Below are 12,328 nucleotides of genomic sequence, written 5' to 3' on the forward strand. Positions count from 1 at the left end.
AGGGGTGAAAAACACCTTTCAGATCATCAACCAGCACTATGTTCACCACTAAGCCACATCCTCGAGTGCCACGTGGTGGGAGGTTTTAAAAGTTGTGCTTTGTGTCATGGCACGTCAGCCACAAGACCTTGAAATGTGGTGTGTTGGTAGAGTTTATGCACAGGGAATTTGGAGGCTGAGGAGGAAAATCAGCAATTAGAGTTGGCTATTTTGGGTTACCTGGAGCTGTGAGACCTTTTCCTTTCAGTTTATGAGCTCCGATAAAAGCAGCTTGCACTCCTTCAAACACTAAAAGCACAACATGGTCATGGAGAGGAGCTGTATGGCCTCAAGAATGGTGTTAGGCTGAAGGGGGGTAGATTCAGGTTGGATTTTGGGGAGAAATTCTTCTCTGGGAGGGTGGTGAGGCCCTGGCACAGGTTGCCCAGAGAAGCTGTGGCTGCCCCTGGATCCTTGGAAGTGTCCAGGATTGGGTTGGAACAACCTGGGATAGTGGAAGATGCCCCTGCCCATAGCATGATGTTGGAACTGAATTATCTTTAAGGTCCCTTCCACCCCACACCATCCTGGGACTCAGTTCTGAGATGAAGATTCAGTTTTGGGGAGCACAAGTCGAGGGCTGGCCGAGTTTATAGGGAGGCTGAATGTGTGGGGGAAGGAGAGGTCACATCATTAATGAGGATAAGGAATAATCCAGCAGGAGGAAGGAGAGACAGGTTCTAAAATTATGGTCAGCTGCAGAAACAGTTTTAACTGCTCCAGTAGTTCTCCTTTCACTTGGCTTTGTGATCCCCACTAAAAATGACCAGGACACCTGTGTGACAGCTCACTGAGATTTTTGATGCTTTTTCATAAATCAGAGATTTAGGATGAGAAGAATTTCACGTTTTCTAGTGAGAATCACTTTTCTTGTAGAAATTTTTAGACATTTTACATGAGATAAGAAATTCCTGTTTGAGTTTAAAGAAAACATTTCAGAATGATGAAAAATGTCAGTCAGATGAATTTTTTATAACTCAATTGTAAAATGTTTAGAGATAAGAATTACTGTTTCAGCAGTTTCTGAATCACAGAAATTATTGGAATACACAAAACTCCCTCACTTCCTAGAAGAGGTGTCTCATTCATTGTCCAGTTCTGGAAGTTTTCTCCATCACAGGGTTATTTCCTGTTATCCCAGAGAACTGTAAGCATGGCCTGAGGTTTCATTGTTGATAGCAAATATTTTTGTTATTTGTTGGAGGCATCAAAAGCCTGGATGTGGCTTGGTAAAGGGACAGTGTTGAGTTAGGTGACAAGAAGAGGCTCCAGTGTTGTCTTTGATGCTTTAATTAGTGTCTCAGTTTCTTGCATCAACAAGAATGGGCAGTACAAGGACACCCTGATTGATAATTTTATGTATTTTGTAATTTCTTCCATAAATGTTGCTTTTTGTACGTGTGGTGCTGACCTGGATTCCTGGTTAGGACTCCAGGGCAGGCAGTATGTTCATGTAAATAACAGAGCAGCAGTTCTCAGCTGTGATCTCTTGATGTTCCTTTAGCTCGGGGTGCTTAAAAGAGGAAATGATTCTTAGCTCTGGGCAGAGGGCAGTGCTCTGTAGGTGGGAGAGCTGAAATATTGTCGTGGGGCTTTTGAACTGGGATCCTGAGCTTCTGCTTCCATCACTAGCTACTGGAAAAAGCATTTTTCTGCTCTGTTTTCCAAGCTCTCCATTCCTCAAAAATGCACTTTTGTGCAGAACGTGACCCCTTTGAACAGAGATTTTCAAGCTGAGATAGACACATACTTCACCTCAAAGGCTGGAATCACAGAAAGGGGATAGACTTGGAAAAGGAGATAATACACTTTAAAAATTACCATGTCCAGAGAGTGTGATGTTCATCCTGAATTCTCATAAAGCTGAACAAAGACACCAATCCTGTGTCAGGGAACTCCTCCTTTGATTCCTCACTCACCTTAATTTCAGCCATTATTTCACTCTAACAGTGGAAATGTTGGCTGACAAACTCCCAGCTTTTCCAGCACTTGAACTAAAGTTTAAGGCAGAGCTGCCCTCCATTTAGAGAAGATTGAGCTGTTCCTGTGGTTCCATTTGCTCTCTTCCAGCAGATCACCTGGAAGTTCATGAGTGGTGCAGCTCTCTGAGCTGATGTGTGATTTCTCTTACTTGCTGAGCAGAAACTTGGAAATAGGAGCCCATTTTGGGCATAGCTGAGACTGTAAATGTCTCTGTGAACAGGGGGATGAAGTAGTGGGACTTGAAATTCAATCTGAGTGTTCAAAGTTTGGACAGAAACAGTTCCTGTATGGAACAGAATCTGGATTTCCATAGAAAGTAATTGGGGCCAATCCACTGGATGAATAGTGGAAAATAATAATTGCCTCAATATGCCTGAATCTCCTACTTCCAAATGTTCTACAGTTAAGGAAATAAATATCTTATTTTCAAATCCAGAGCAGCTGTCCAACAGCCGGACCTGCTGCTGATCAAAGTTGATAAAAGAAATCCAAGGATTATATAATATGGATAATCTACAGAAAAAACAGTGGTAGTCCCTTGTGCTCGTGGTGTGATTAACAAAGTCCATTGAAGTAAACAGGACATTTTGTTGGTTTTAATGCAGATCTGATAAGCTCTGTGGAATGTAAATCAGTTCATTAAAATTTGCAGAGCGATTCAATGAGGTAAAACAGGAAACAGTTTTAACTTTTATAGGATGTTTACTGCATATAAAGTACAGTAAAATCCCAATTATTCCAGAAAAAATACTGTTAGAAACGTGCTGTACTCAATGTGTCTGTTGTTCTGAGGAAGTCTGAAAAATTTTTAATTGTGGTTTTAAAAAAATAATCTGGCCGTAGAAATGGTCCTGTGCAATCTCATAGCATCTCCACACCATATCTGTCTCTGCTTTATTTGTGGGGTTTTGCATAATGGAGAGATTAAAAGTATGTATGGATGTGTACATATTAACAAATATATATGAACAGGGATCAAAATAAATGTTAAACAGCTCCTTCTCCCTAACCTGGGGGGTCTGACAAGGGATAGATAATAAATAAATGATAATAAATTCAGGAATCAGGCCTGTGGTATTTTGGAGATGATGCTTCACTTGTCAATCTTAACTCTGATATCCATGGAATTGCCTGCATTTTTGGTGTCCTATTATTGGCTATTATTATTATTATTATTATTAGGGTCCTGTAATATTCCAAATGTTAAGATAATACTCATTTATCTGAGGGATTTGGGAAGTTTCCTTCATTCCATGTGGACATAAGTGCAGGCTGATGTTACTTTATCCATAAAATCCACTGTGTCTGGTACCTCTGGAGGAGTGATGCTTAAATAGGCAGCTGACACCTTTTAGTGGAACTGCTTTGGTACCTTCATGCTCTGATTTCTGAAGAAAAAAAACCTAGGTTTTTTTCCTCTTTTGCAGTTACTTCAATGAGAACCAATATCCTGATGAGGCAAAGAGAGAAGAAATTGCCAATGCCTGTAATGCAGTTATACAAAAACCAGGTGAGGAGCTGCTGGGGGGTCCTTCCCAAGAACAAAGGGCTTTCAGCACCTTGAGTTCTCAGACTGATGTTTGTAGAATCACAAAATCATTTGGGTTGGAAAAGACCTACAAAGTCGTCAGCCTTTGACTGATAAATCAGGTTTTTGGAGGAGGATGGAGCTCAGCTCTCCTGTTTTTCAATATTTTACAGCTTCCAGTCAGGGATCTCATATTAGAACCTGGGTGTTAATGGAGTACCTTATCTTTAGGTCAACAGGTTGCATTTTCCCTATTTCTGGAGAAGTTATACTTGGGAGAGGAGAATGAATATTCAGTGTAGTGTTAGTGGATGCACCTACCTTTGCTTAGTTTTGCTAACCAAACATTTACATAGATTTCAAAACTTGTGTTTTGGATATATTTAGATTTCATACAACCAGAATAAAAATTAATGAGAAGGCAACTGAGGCGTGAGTCATGCACATGGAATCACAGAATTATTTAGGATGGAAAAGCCTCTGGGATCATCGAGTCCAACCATTCCCCAGCACTCCCAAGGCTACCACTGCTCTGTGTCCCCAGGTGCCGGGGGATGTGGTCCCACATCCACAGGGCTTTTAAATCCCTCCAGGGATGGGGACTCCACCATCTCCCTGGGCAGCTGTGCCAGGGATGGACAGCCCTTTCCAGGCAGGAATTGTTCCCAATATCCAACCTGAACCTCTCCTGATGCAGCTTGAGGCTGTTCCCTCTCATCCTGTCCCTGTTTTCGTGGGAGAAAAGATGGATCCCCACCTTGTTGCCCTTTCAGGGAGTTGTGGAGAGCTGGGGCTGTCACAGGATGGCACAGGATCAGACCAGTTTAGAATGGAAGTGACCACTGGAGTTCATCTGGTGAGGCAGGACCAGCTTAGATGAGATTGTTCAGGTTTCAGTATCTCCAAGACCTGGAGGTTTTCCCACCTGCAGGCCCCTGTTCCACAATACCGAGCACTCTAATACCTGCTGAAATTTTCCCTGAAAAATTCATCAGGTAGAGGACCAGAGAGCTGAGGATTTGATTCCTGTTCTGCTGCTTTGTGGAGCAACTTGGAACAAAGTGCTGCAAGAAGGCCATGTTAGGGAGCAGTAAAATACTGCCAGTGGTGCTGATGCAAAGCATTAGGCAGCAGCCAAGCCATCAATTTCCAGAGTTTTCTTTCTTTCACTTGTCTCATCTCTTCTAACTTACTTAAGTGTGCAGATTGCTGCAATTACATGGGTGTTTTGTATGCTGAATAAATAAACTTTGAGAAAGAGTGAGAAGCAGGGGGGGGTCTCAACCCTGTGTAGCCTGCAGAGGTCTGAGGATGCACATATGGGAAATATTTTATATAGGGTCAAGAACAACTCAAGAGGTTTCCAGGGTGTCCTTGGAATACTGAATCCCTCCAGTCTTCCCTTATTTATACTGATGACCAGATAAAGGCATAATTTTCTGTAGCTGCCTTCTGGGTGTTGGGATTTTTTTTTTCTTGATTTAAGTGTAAAAATCCAGTGATCTGGTTTCCAGCATCCACCTCCATTCTCCCAAAAGATCCCGAGTGTCCTGGCACAGTTGAGAGGGTGTAATGGGTGCTGGGGGCTGAGAGAAAGGAAAGCAGATTGCAAGGGTCATACAAAACCTCTTCATTCATTTTGCTGCTGTATAAAACAATGAACTGTACCCTCGTGACACACAGTAAGAGGAGGAGCCCCAGGGATGGGATTTGTGGCAGAAATTTCAGTTTTTGGAATCTCAGTTTTGTGCTTGAATTGGCAAAGCAGCCCTTCATTCTCCCATGGGTCTGGATTGACTTGGTTGAAGCTGCAAAGAAATTCCTGTATTTCTGATTTTTAAAAAACAGAAGAAAAGAAGACATTCAGCAGTTACTGCCACAGCACCTGGACACAGGAATTTGATCCACATGAAGTTCACTTTTTTCTGAGTTACAATAACTTGCCAGTACTGTCTGTGTTTCAGGGGTTTATTCCATAGAATCCCAGAATTGTTTGAATGAGCAGATCCAAGGGCAGGGACAGGGACACCTTCCACTATCCCAGGTTGCTCCGAGCCTTGTCCAGCCTATTCTTGGGACACTTCCCAGGGATGTGGCAGCCACATCTTCTCTGGAACGCCGTGAGTAACACCACAGAACAATTTTTTTTTTCCTTCTGTTGATTTCCTAGGAAAAAAGTTGTCGGATTTGGAGCGAGTTACCTCCCTCAAGGTGTACAACTGGTTTGCCAACAGGAGGAAGGAGATCAAGAGAAGAGCCAATATCGGTAATGTATCACAGAGCCTGCCTGCAAGGCTTGGGGTTTGCTCAGGAGAGGTGGCAATTACGTAAGAATAAATTAGTGAAAACACCAGAGGTGCTGACAGCCACGGGAGAAATGTGGAGGAATTATGAAAATGAGTCCCTCGCTGTTGCAGATTTTTTGTGAAATACATGTAATTTGTAGAATTCTGTCATCAGTGCGGGAGAAGTGATGCAGTTACGAAGTTTTACTGGAAGATCAGCTTTAAAAAGCAAAATGAGAATTTTATAGGTGGAAGGAGAGTTGCGTTTCTTTTCCTCAAATCTAAAATAAAACCTCAAAATTGTAAATAAAGGAGATAGAGATGTTAGCAGGTTCACAAACTTAGTGTGGTGTTTATCCTGGTTATACCTCTGCCCCTGACAGCTTTCCAAGGTTTTGCCCAGGGACAAGTGACTGGAAAAAAGCCATCTTTTTTGTTGATGATCAGGAAAAAACAAAAGTCACTTCAGAGTTAACCCTGTGGGTTCTGAGCTGATTGTAAGGAAATCAAAAGTGACTCTGAACTTGTAGGAAGGAGACCCTCTGATGTGGATAAGGAGAATAAATCACCTCAGTGGTTTGGATTCAACAAACTCCTGCCGTTCATAAAAAGTTTGATGCCCTTACTTAGATATAATGCAGAATTACTTTTGCAACACATGGGTGAGCAGACATCCATATCTGCTTATTTCCAGTATTTTTGATTATTTCAAATGTTCTGCTATTTTGCCTTATTTCTGAATAAGAAAAAAACTCTTTACTGCACCATTTAACACGTTACTGAAGCTTAACTAAATCTATTTTTCTACAAGTAAAACTGTCTTCTCAAAGGGATGGGGAAATAAAGCAAACTCTGTCCATGGTGGGTGGAGTTTAGTGTTTGGGGAGGAGGTTTGACAAAAGATTGAAAAGAGCCAAAGGGGGTTTTAGATATATGGATCCTACTGGAAGATGGATTTTTGTGTTTTCAAATCCCTGAAGTGCTTTCAGAAATTTCTCCCATCTGTTTTTAGACACTCCCTACCCCCTTGAGTCCTGCCAGTTCAAACTATGGGGGAGGATTTACAGGGAATGCCTTTGCCACTCCAGTACCTTAGAAATTCTGTTAGGACTGGCTGGAAGACAGGGATTTTTACTCCCAGACAAGTGTGGTAGTTGGCAGGGAAAGATTTCAGGCAAACCAGTGTTTGTACCTGTGCTACCTTCCCAAAATTCGGAGAGTGAAGAGGAAGGTGCTAAGAACTAAACTTGTTCCTCCAGTTATTCTAACTTCTGAAAAAGGGAGAAAAAAAAAAACCTACTTACTTTAACTACTCCAATGCATCAGATAAATGAGGGATCCATTTGCTTTTTTCGAAGAAGCAGCAATCCTGGAGAGCCATGGAATAGATGTACAGAGTCCAGGAGGTCATTCCAACAGCGACGACGTGGACGGCAACGACTACTCGGAGCAGGTGAGCACTGGAGCCTTGTGGCCCAAACAGGGAGAACTCAAAAACACCTAAAAAGGCCTTTTTGCCCTCTTGAAAAATCCTGTTTTATGTGGCTTTTGTGATGGGGAAAGGGTGAGAATGCAGTATTCACCCACGTGGATTTGTTGCCTCACAACAGGACACTTGGCAAGTACGCAACGGGGAGGAGGAGGGACGATGTTCCGAGGGAGGCAGAGAAGCAGAGAAGGTAGAAGAAGACAGGAGGATCTGCTCCAAACAAGCAAGTTACACCCCTCACACCACACACAATGTCTGAGACAAGGCAGGAGAGCCTCACCTCAGCCAGAGCTCTGCCATACCACGCTCTCCTTCCCCAGCACTCTTGAGTTCCCCTTCCTCAGGAAGGGATGGACAGGTCTTTCACAGTCCTGTGTGTCAGGCACCAGCAATTATCCCCAAAAAACTGGGCACCTCTTGCACCTCTGATTTCTTCCTGCAAAAAAAGCCCTGTTCTAGCCAGGGCCACACATGCTGTGAGCTGCTGACCCAGCCCCAGACATGAGCAGGAGGGAGCCCTGTCCAGGACCCTTCAGAATTTCTTGTGCCAGCCCTTCCCAGCAGGATTCTGAGCACTGGGCACCCTCCTGGAAGGTCCTGAGCTCCCTGTGTTCTGTGGGAGAAGCTTTCAGAGGCTTCTCAAGATCATCCCTCAGACACTGACAGACAAAGGGTGAAGGGTGGGGGGGAAAGGATTTGATTTACTAAACTCTGACCTTTATTTGGCCTATTCCATATTGTTCTGCAAGTGTGTGCCACTATTTTGATTGTTTACATGTTACCTGTCTTTTTGTTTTGTTTTTGCATTTTAATTCTTGCCTGTTCTCTTTTTCTTGGTTATTTTTAACCCTTGACAGCAACTTCTTTTTTAAATTCTCTAGCAAAAGAATACCCCTTCCCGCACTCTGAGCCCTCACCTACCCTAAAGTTGGTGACCCTTCCTTCACACACCTTCCTGACAGGTATTGCATCCCCTTCCCAATTTTCCCAGTGTTGGCCAAACCCCCAGGGCTGTGTGTGCTTGGCACCAGACACTCGAACAGTTCGCTCAGCTGCTTTGGAGAGATGTTTCAGGAGATGTTTCAGATGATCCAGCTGGGCTGGATCACTTTTCACTGCCTCTTTTGGGAGAAGCTGGGAGTTCTCCCTCTCCAAAGGCTGCTGGTGGAGGGGAACAGCAGCTGAGTGTCCCGAAATGAGTCCCTGGCACACTTGGCTCTGGCTCAGTTCAGCAGATCCCTGGCAGAGGCATCCCCAGCTGCTCTGCTCCTGATGGGGATTGAGACCCTTTTTATAGGTCAGCACCAGCAGATTTGGTGGGACCAACTTTTCTGGCTCTCAGTGATGAGAAGCTACTCTGTGACTGCCATATAAAATACTTAGAAGCCACTGCCAAGCCTAGAAAATTCCCTGTGAGACAGATGCAGGACTAGAATACTGAGGTGGAGCATGATGCAGACTCCCAAATTATGTTTTTCCTCTGTGCATTAACCAGTATACTTTGAAAAGAGAAATAAATTGGTTATTAAAATTTTAAAGATCTTTGTTTAGAGTCCTTAGAAATGGCATTTCTCAGTAATCTGTCCTCCTCTGCGAGGTTTAATTAGTTATTAGCAGCAAAGCAGATTGAATGGCAAGTTCTCCTGATGACCATTTAACATCCCTTAGCTGTGAAACCCAGAAATTCTGTTTTCCACAGCACTACTTAAACTGTGATAAACTTTTAAAACACAAAGTTCATCTGAATACTAACAAAGTGCCTAAAACCCCAGATTTTGTATTTGTACTATGGTAAAGATTTTTGAAGGGCCCTAAAATTTACCAGACCCTTGTTATAAATGAATGAATCCTTCTAAATAACATCAGGATTTTACCAAATCCTGGCTTTTTTTTTTTTTTGTCCTCCTCAACATTTGCCACCCATCATCTTAATTTAAAAATGCTCTATGCACATTTTAAATTTCAGATCACACAAGTTCATCACTTGAAGGCTGTTGGGAGACTGATAAATGTTTACATTTCCTTTCTGTAAATGATAATAATTAAAAAATCTAATACCATGGGTGGATAACTATTAGTGCCCTGTTTTAAAGAAGGGAAAACACCACGATTTTTCCTAAAATTCCATATTTCATTTATGGTGGTTCCAGTCCCCTTCAGTCACAGATTTTCTTAGCATTCAGTTTTCCAGCATCCTTTCCCCTATATCTGTGTGAACTCAATGTTTTCACTGGATGCTGACTTGGACCAAGGGTTAGGCTCAGTTTGTGTCATGGTTCTGGTCACTAGTAGCAGAAAGTAAAGACAAAGTACTACTCTAATACATATAGAATTATTTCATTCTAGTACCTTCCAGCTTCTGGACAGCAGTAGTTTTAAGCGGCTTCCTGAGTTTCCATAATTTCTAGCAGACTAATTTTCCCTGGATTTGTCTAACCCCCCACCTTTTAAAGCCATTTTTACTTTTGTCTGATGTAAAAATCAGTGAATCCTGACCTGAACTGTGCTAAATGAGCAGTGCTTCCCACTGCTGCCTTGGATCACATTATCATTCCAGCCAGTGTCTGTGATTATTAGATCATAAAAAAACATGGACAATTGTCCTCTTATTTTCCAATTATTTGTAATAAACATTTATCATATCAACCATCTGCCATTTCTTCCCCAAACTGGAGGACTTGACTCTGTTTAGCTTCTTCTCCTGAGGAAGCCTCTTCCCTGGGGGTGTTTTTTTTTTTTTTTCTCTCTGCCTTTTTGATTTCTGTTGTAGAATCAGGTAGAATCAGAGAACCACAGAATGGTTTGGGTTGGAAGGGACCTTAAAGTTCATCTCATTCCACATCCCGTGGCCAGGGATGACCTAAACAGGGTGACCAGAACTGGATATTCCAACTATAAGTGTGAACCTATGCCATGCCCAGTGTTTCCTGTCTTAATTTGCTTTCCTGACTTAACCACGTGTTAATAACTTCTGTCTTTATAATTCAATATTTTCCTCCAGAGCTGTGTCCCCCACTCCCTGCCTTGCTCCCCTTTGTCTGCCCAGTGAGGGAAATCAGTCCTAAACCCACGTTGTGAACTTGCTCTGTCCCCCCACAATCACTCGGCGCATTTCTTTTCTCCGCTGCCGTTCTGGACTTGTGGAATAACCCTGCTTCTCTCTGCTCCTTCCCACATGATTCCCAGGATGACAGCACTAGCCATAGTGACCACCAAGACCCCATTTCCTTAGCTGTGGAGATGGCAGCAGTCAACCACACCATCCTGGCGCTGGCCCGGCAAGGAGCCAACGAGATCAAGACAGAGGCTCTGGACGACGACTGATGCCAAGAAAGGGGAGGGTCAAAGCAAGAAGTAACTTAGTTTTAGACGTAGCACCTTAGCAGACTTTCCTCGGTCCTTAATATGTGTTCTTACAGTATAACTTTGCAGTTTCTTGTACGTCAGTTAGCTGTTAGGGTCTTGTTCTGTGAAGATGGCATGGTGCCCTCAGCCTTTGCATATACTCTCTCAGTATTAATTCCCAATAAATAATCAATCAACCAACCAACCTCCCTTCTCCCGGCCCCCAGTGGCTAGAAAGGTAAAATCACAAAAAAAAAAAAAGAAAAAAAAAAAAAAGAAAAAAGAAAAAAAAAAATCTTGCTGCTCTGTCTTAGCATTCAAAGTGCTTCCAGGTATTTTAGACAGCCCTCAATTACAAGTCTTAGGCTACACTTAAAATCTTGGGTAACCTTAGAGATGGTGTTGAAACCGATAGTCCGTACGCTTTCCCTGCCCTGAGACTGAAAGGATGCAAGCTGAGGTAGTGGCACAGGGTCGATGGACACCAGACTGGGAGTATCAACAGAGAGTAAAAAGAACACTTAGAAACCCCACTCCAGCATGGGAATAAATGATTTCCAGCTGCAATAAGCTGTGCCTCACTGGCCATACAGTGACTTTACTTTCGGGTGCTGTGCTGAGAATGTCCATTGGAAACACATTCCCACATTTTGGTCAATGCTCACATATTCAACACAGACATCCTCTACTCTCACAAGCTGCGTGGCTTAGTGGAGAAGTGCTGCCTTCTGCCTCTGGGACCATGGTTGAAGCCCAGCCTGGGATCTGAAAAAAAATGAGCTGAATGTCTAATGGACAACAGTCCACTTCTCAGAACCACTGCTCGTTCTTGGCATGGCTGGCAGTGCCTGCTCAGAAGAGGTCTAGACTCTTTATCCATCTGTCATTAACAATTTCACCTTTAATTCCTCCTCTCTCACCTTTTCTGTCCCCACTCTACTCCCCTCTCCACTTTGCCACTTTCAAAAGCAATGTTTTCCAGGAAGGTTGTTAAGGTCCTAAAGTGGGCGAGTGGATTTTTACACGCCCGTGTAAGTAATGCCTACGTCCTGACTAGCCTGAAAGGTTACTGGAGAATTCGACATCTGACCTTTGCTAGATAACTATCAGAGCATAAATACTCTCCTAAATATGAACTTTTTTGTTTGTTTGAAAGCAGGAGGATCTCTTACCTGAGAAATGGGGTGTGAATGTTTTGTGTTCTCTTTACTCTGTCTTTGTTAAGGTGTGAGAAAGCTATACTGCTACGAGCAATTTAATTAATAATTGGAAGCCATACTGATAATGGATGTGGTAATATTTGTAAAGCAAACCTACTCTTAAGTAGCAGGAACTAATGGAATTTTTTTCCTTGATCATATGTAGCACTTTTGTTACTTTTTTCTTAAAGATATTTATATTTGATAAGTCTTTTTTTTATCATTTGAGAATTCCAAATACCAAACGGCAAACTTGCATTACAGAGTCACCCTGCGATCACCTTGTCATCTAGTATCTAAATGATGAACTGTGTGTGCATCTAAGAAAATTACATCTGCTAGCATTGTGTGGAAATGATCTCCTGGCATCCTGATAAAATGATATGTTGCTGCCGGTAAGAGGAAACATTTTGATGGAAACAGCACGAGGAGTGTTAGAGACGGGCAGGGCTGTGTTACA

At 42.7% G+C, this 12,328-nt stretch overlaps 1 protein-coding gene across 9 annotated transcripts in view; it reads left to right on the forward strand.

The window, feature by feature from the left end:
• Positions 1-11,871, forward strand: part of HMBOX1 (homeobox containing 1) — a 50,986-nt gene extending 39,115 nt beyond the window's left edge. Inside the window, exons 6-10 of one of the 9 annotated variants that reach the window (XM_062488373.1) lie at positions 3,450-3,532; positions 5,721-5,816; positions 7,194-7,288; positions 7,446-7,577; positions 10,511-11,871. In XM_062488373.1, the coding sequence (XP_062344357.1) occupies positions 3,450-3,532; positions 5,721-5,816; positions 7,194-7,288; positions 7,446-7,577; positions 10,511-10,648 (544 nt within the window). In that variant the 3' untranslated portion in view covers positions 10,649-11,871. The remainder of the gene's footprint in view (positions 1-3,449; positions 3,533-5,720; positions 5,817-7,193; positions 7,289-7,445; positions 7,578-10,510) is intronic. The other 8 variants (XM_062488374.1, XM_062488376.1, XM_062488375.1 and 5 more) reach the window with 8 other exon arrangements.
• The last annotated feature ends 457 nt before the right edge of the window (positions 11,872-12,328 follow it).

This window comes from Cinclus cinclus, chromosome 3 (assembly GCF_963662255.1).
Source record: "Cinclus cinclus chromosome 3, bCinCin1.1, whole genome shotgun sequence".
In the NCBI taxonomy this organism is placed as follows: Eukaryota; Metazoa; Chordata; class Aves; order Passeriformes; family Cinclidae; genus Cinclus; species Cinclus cinclus.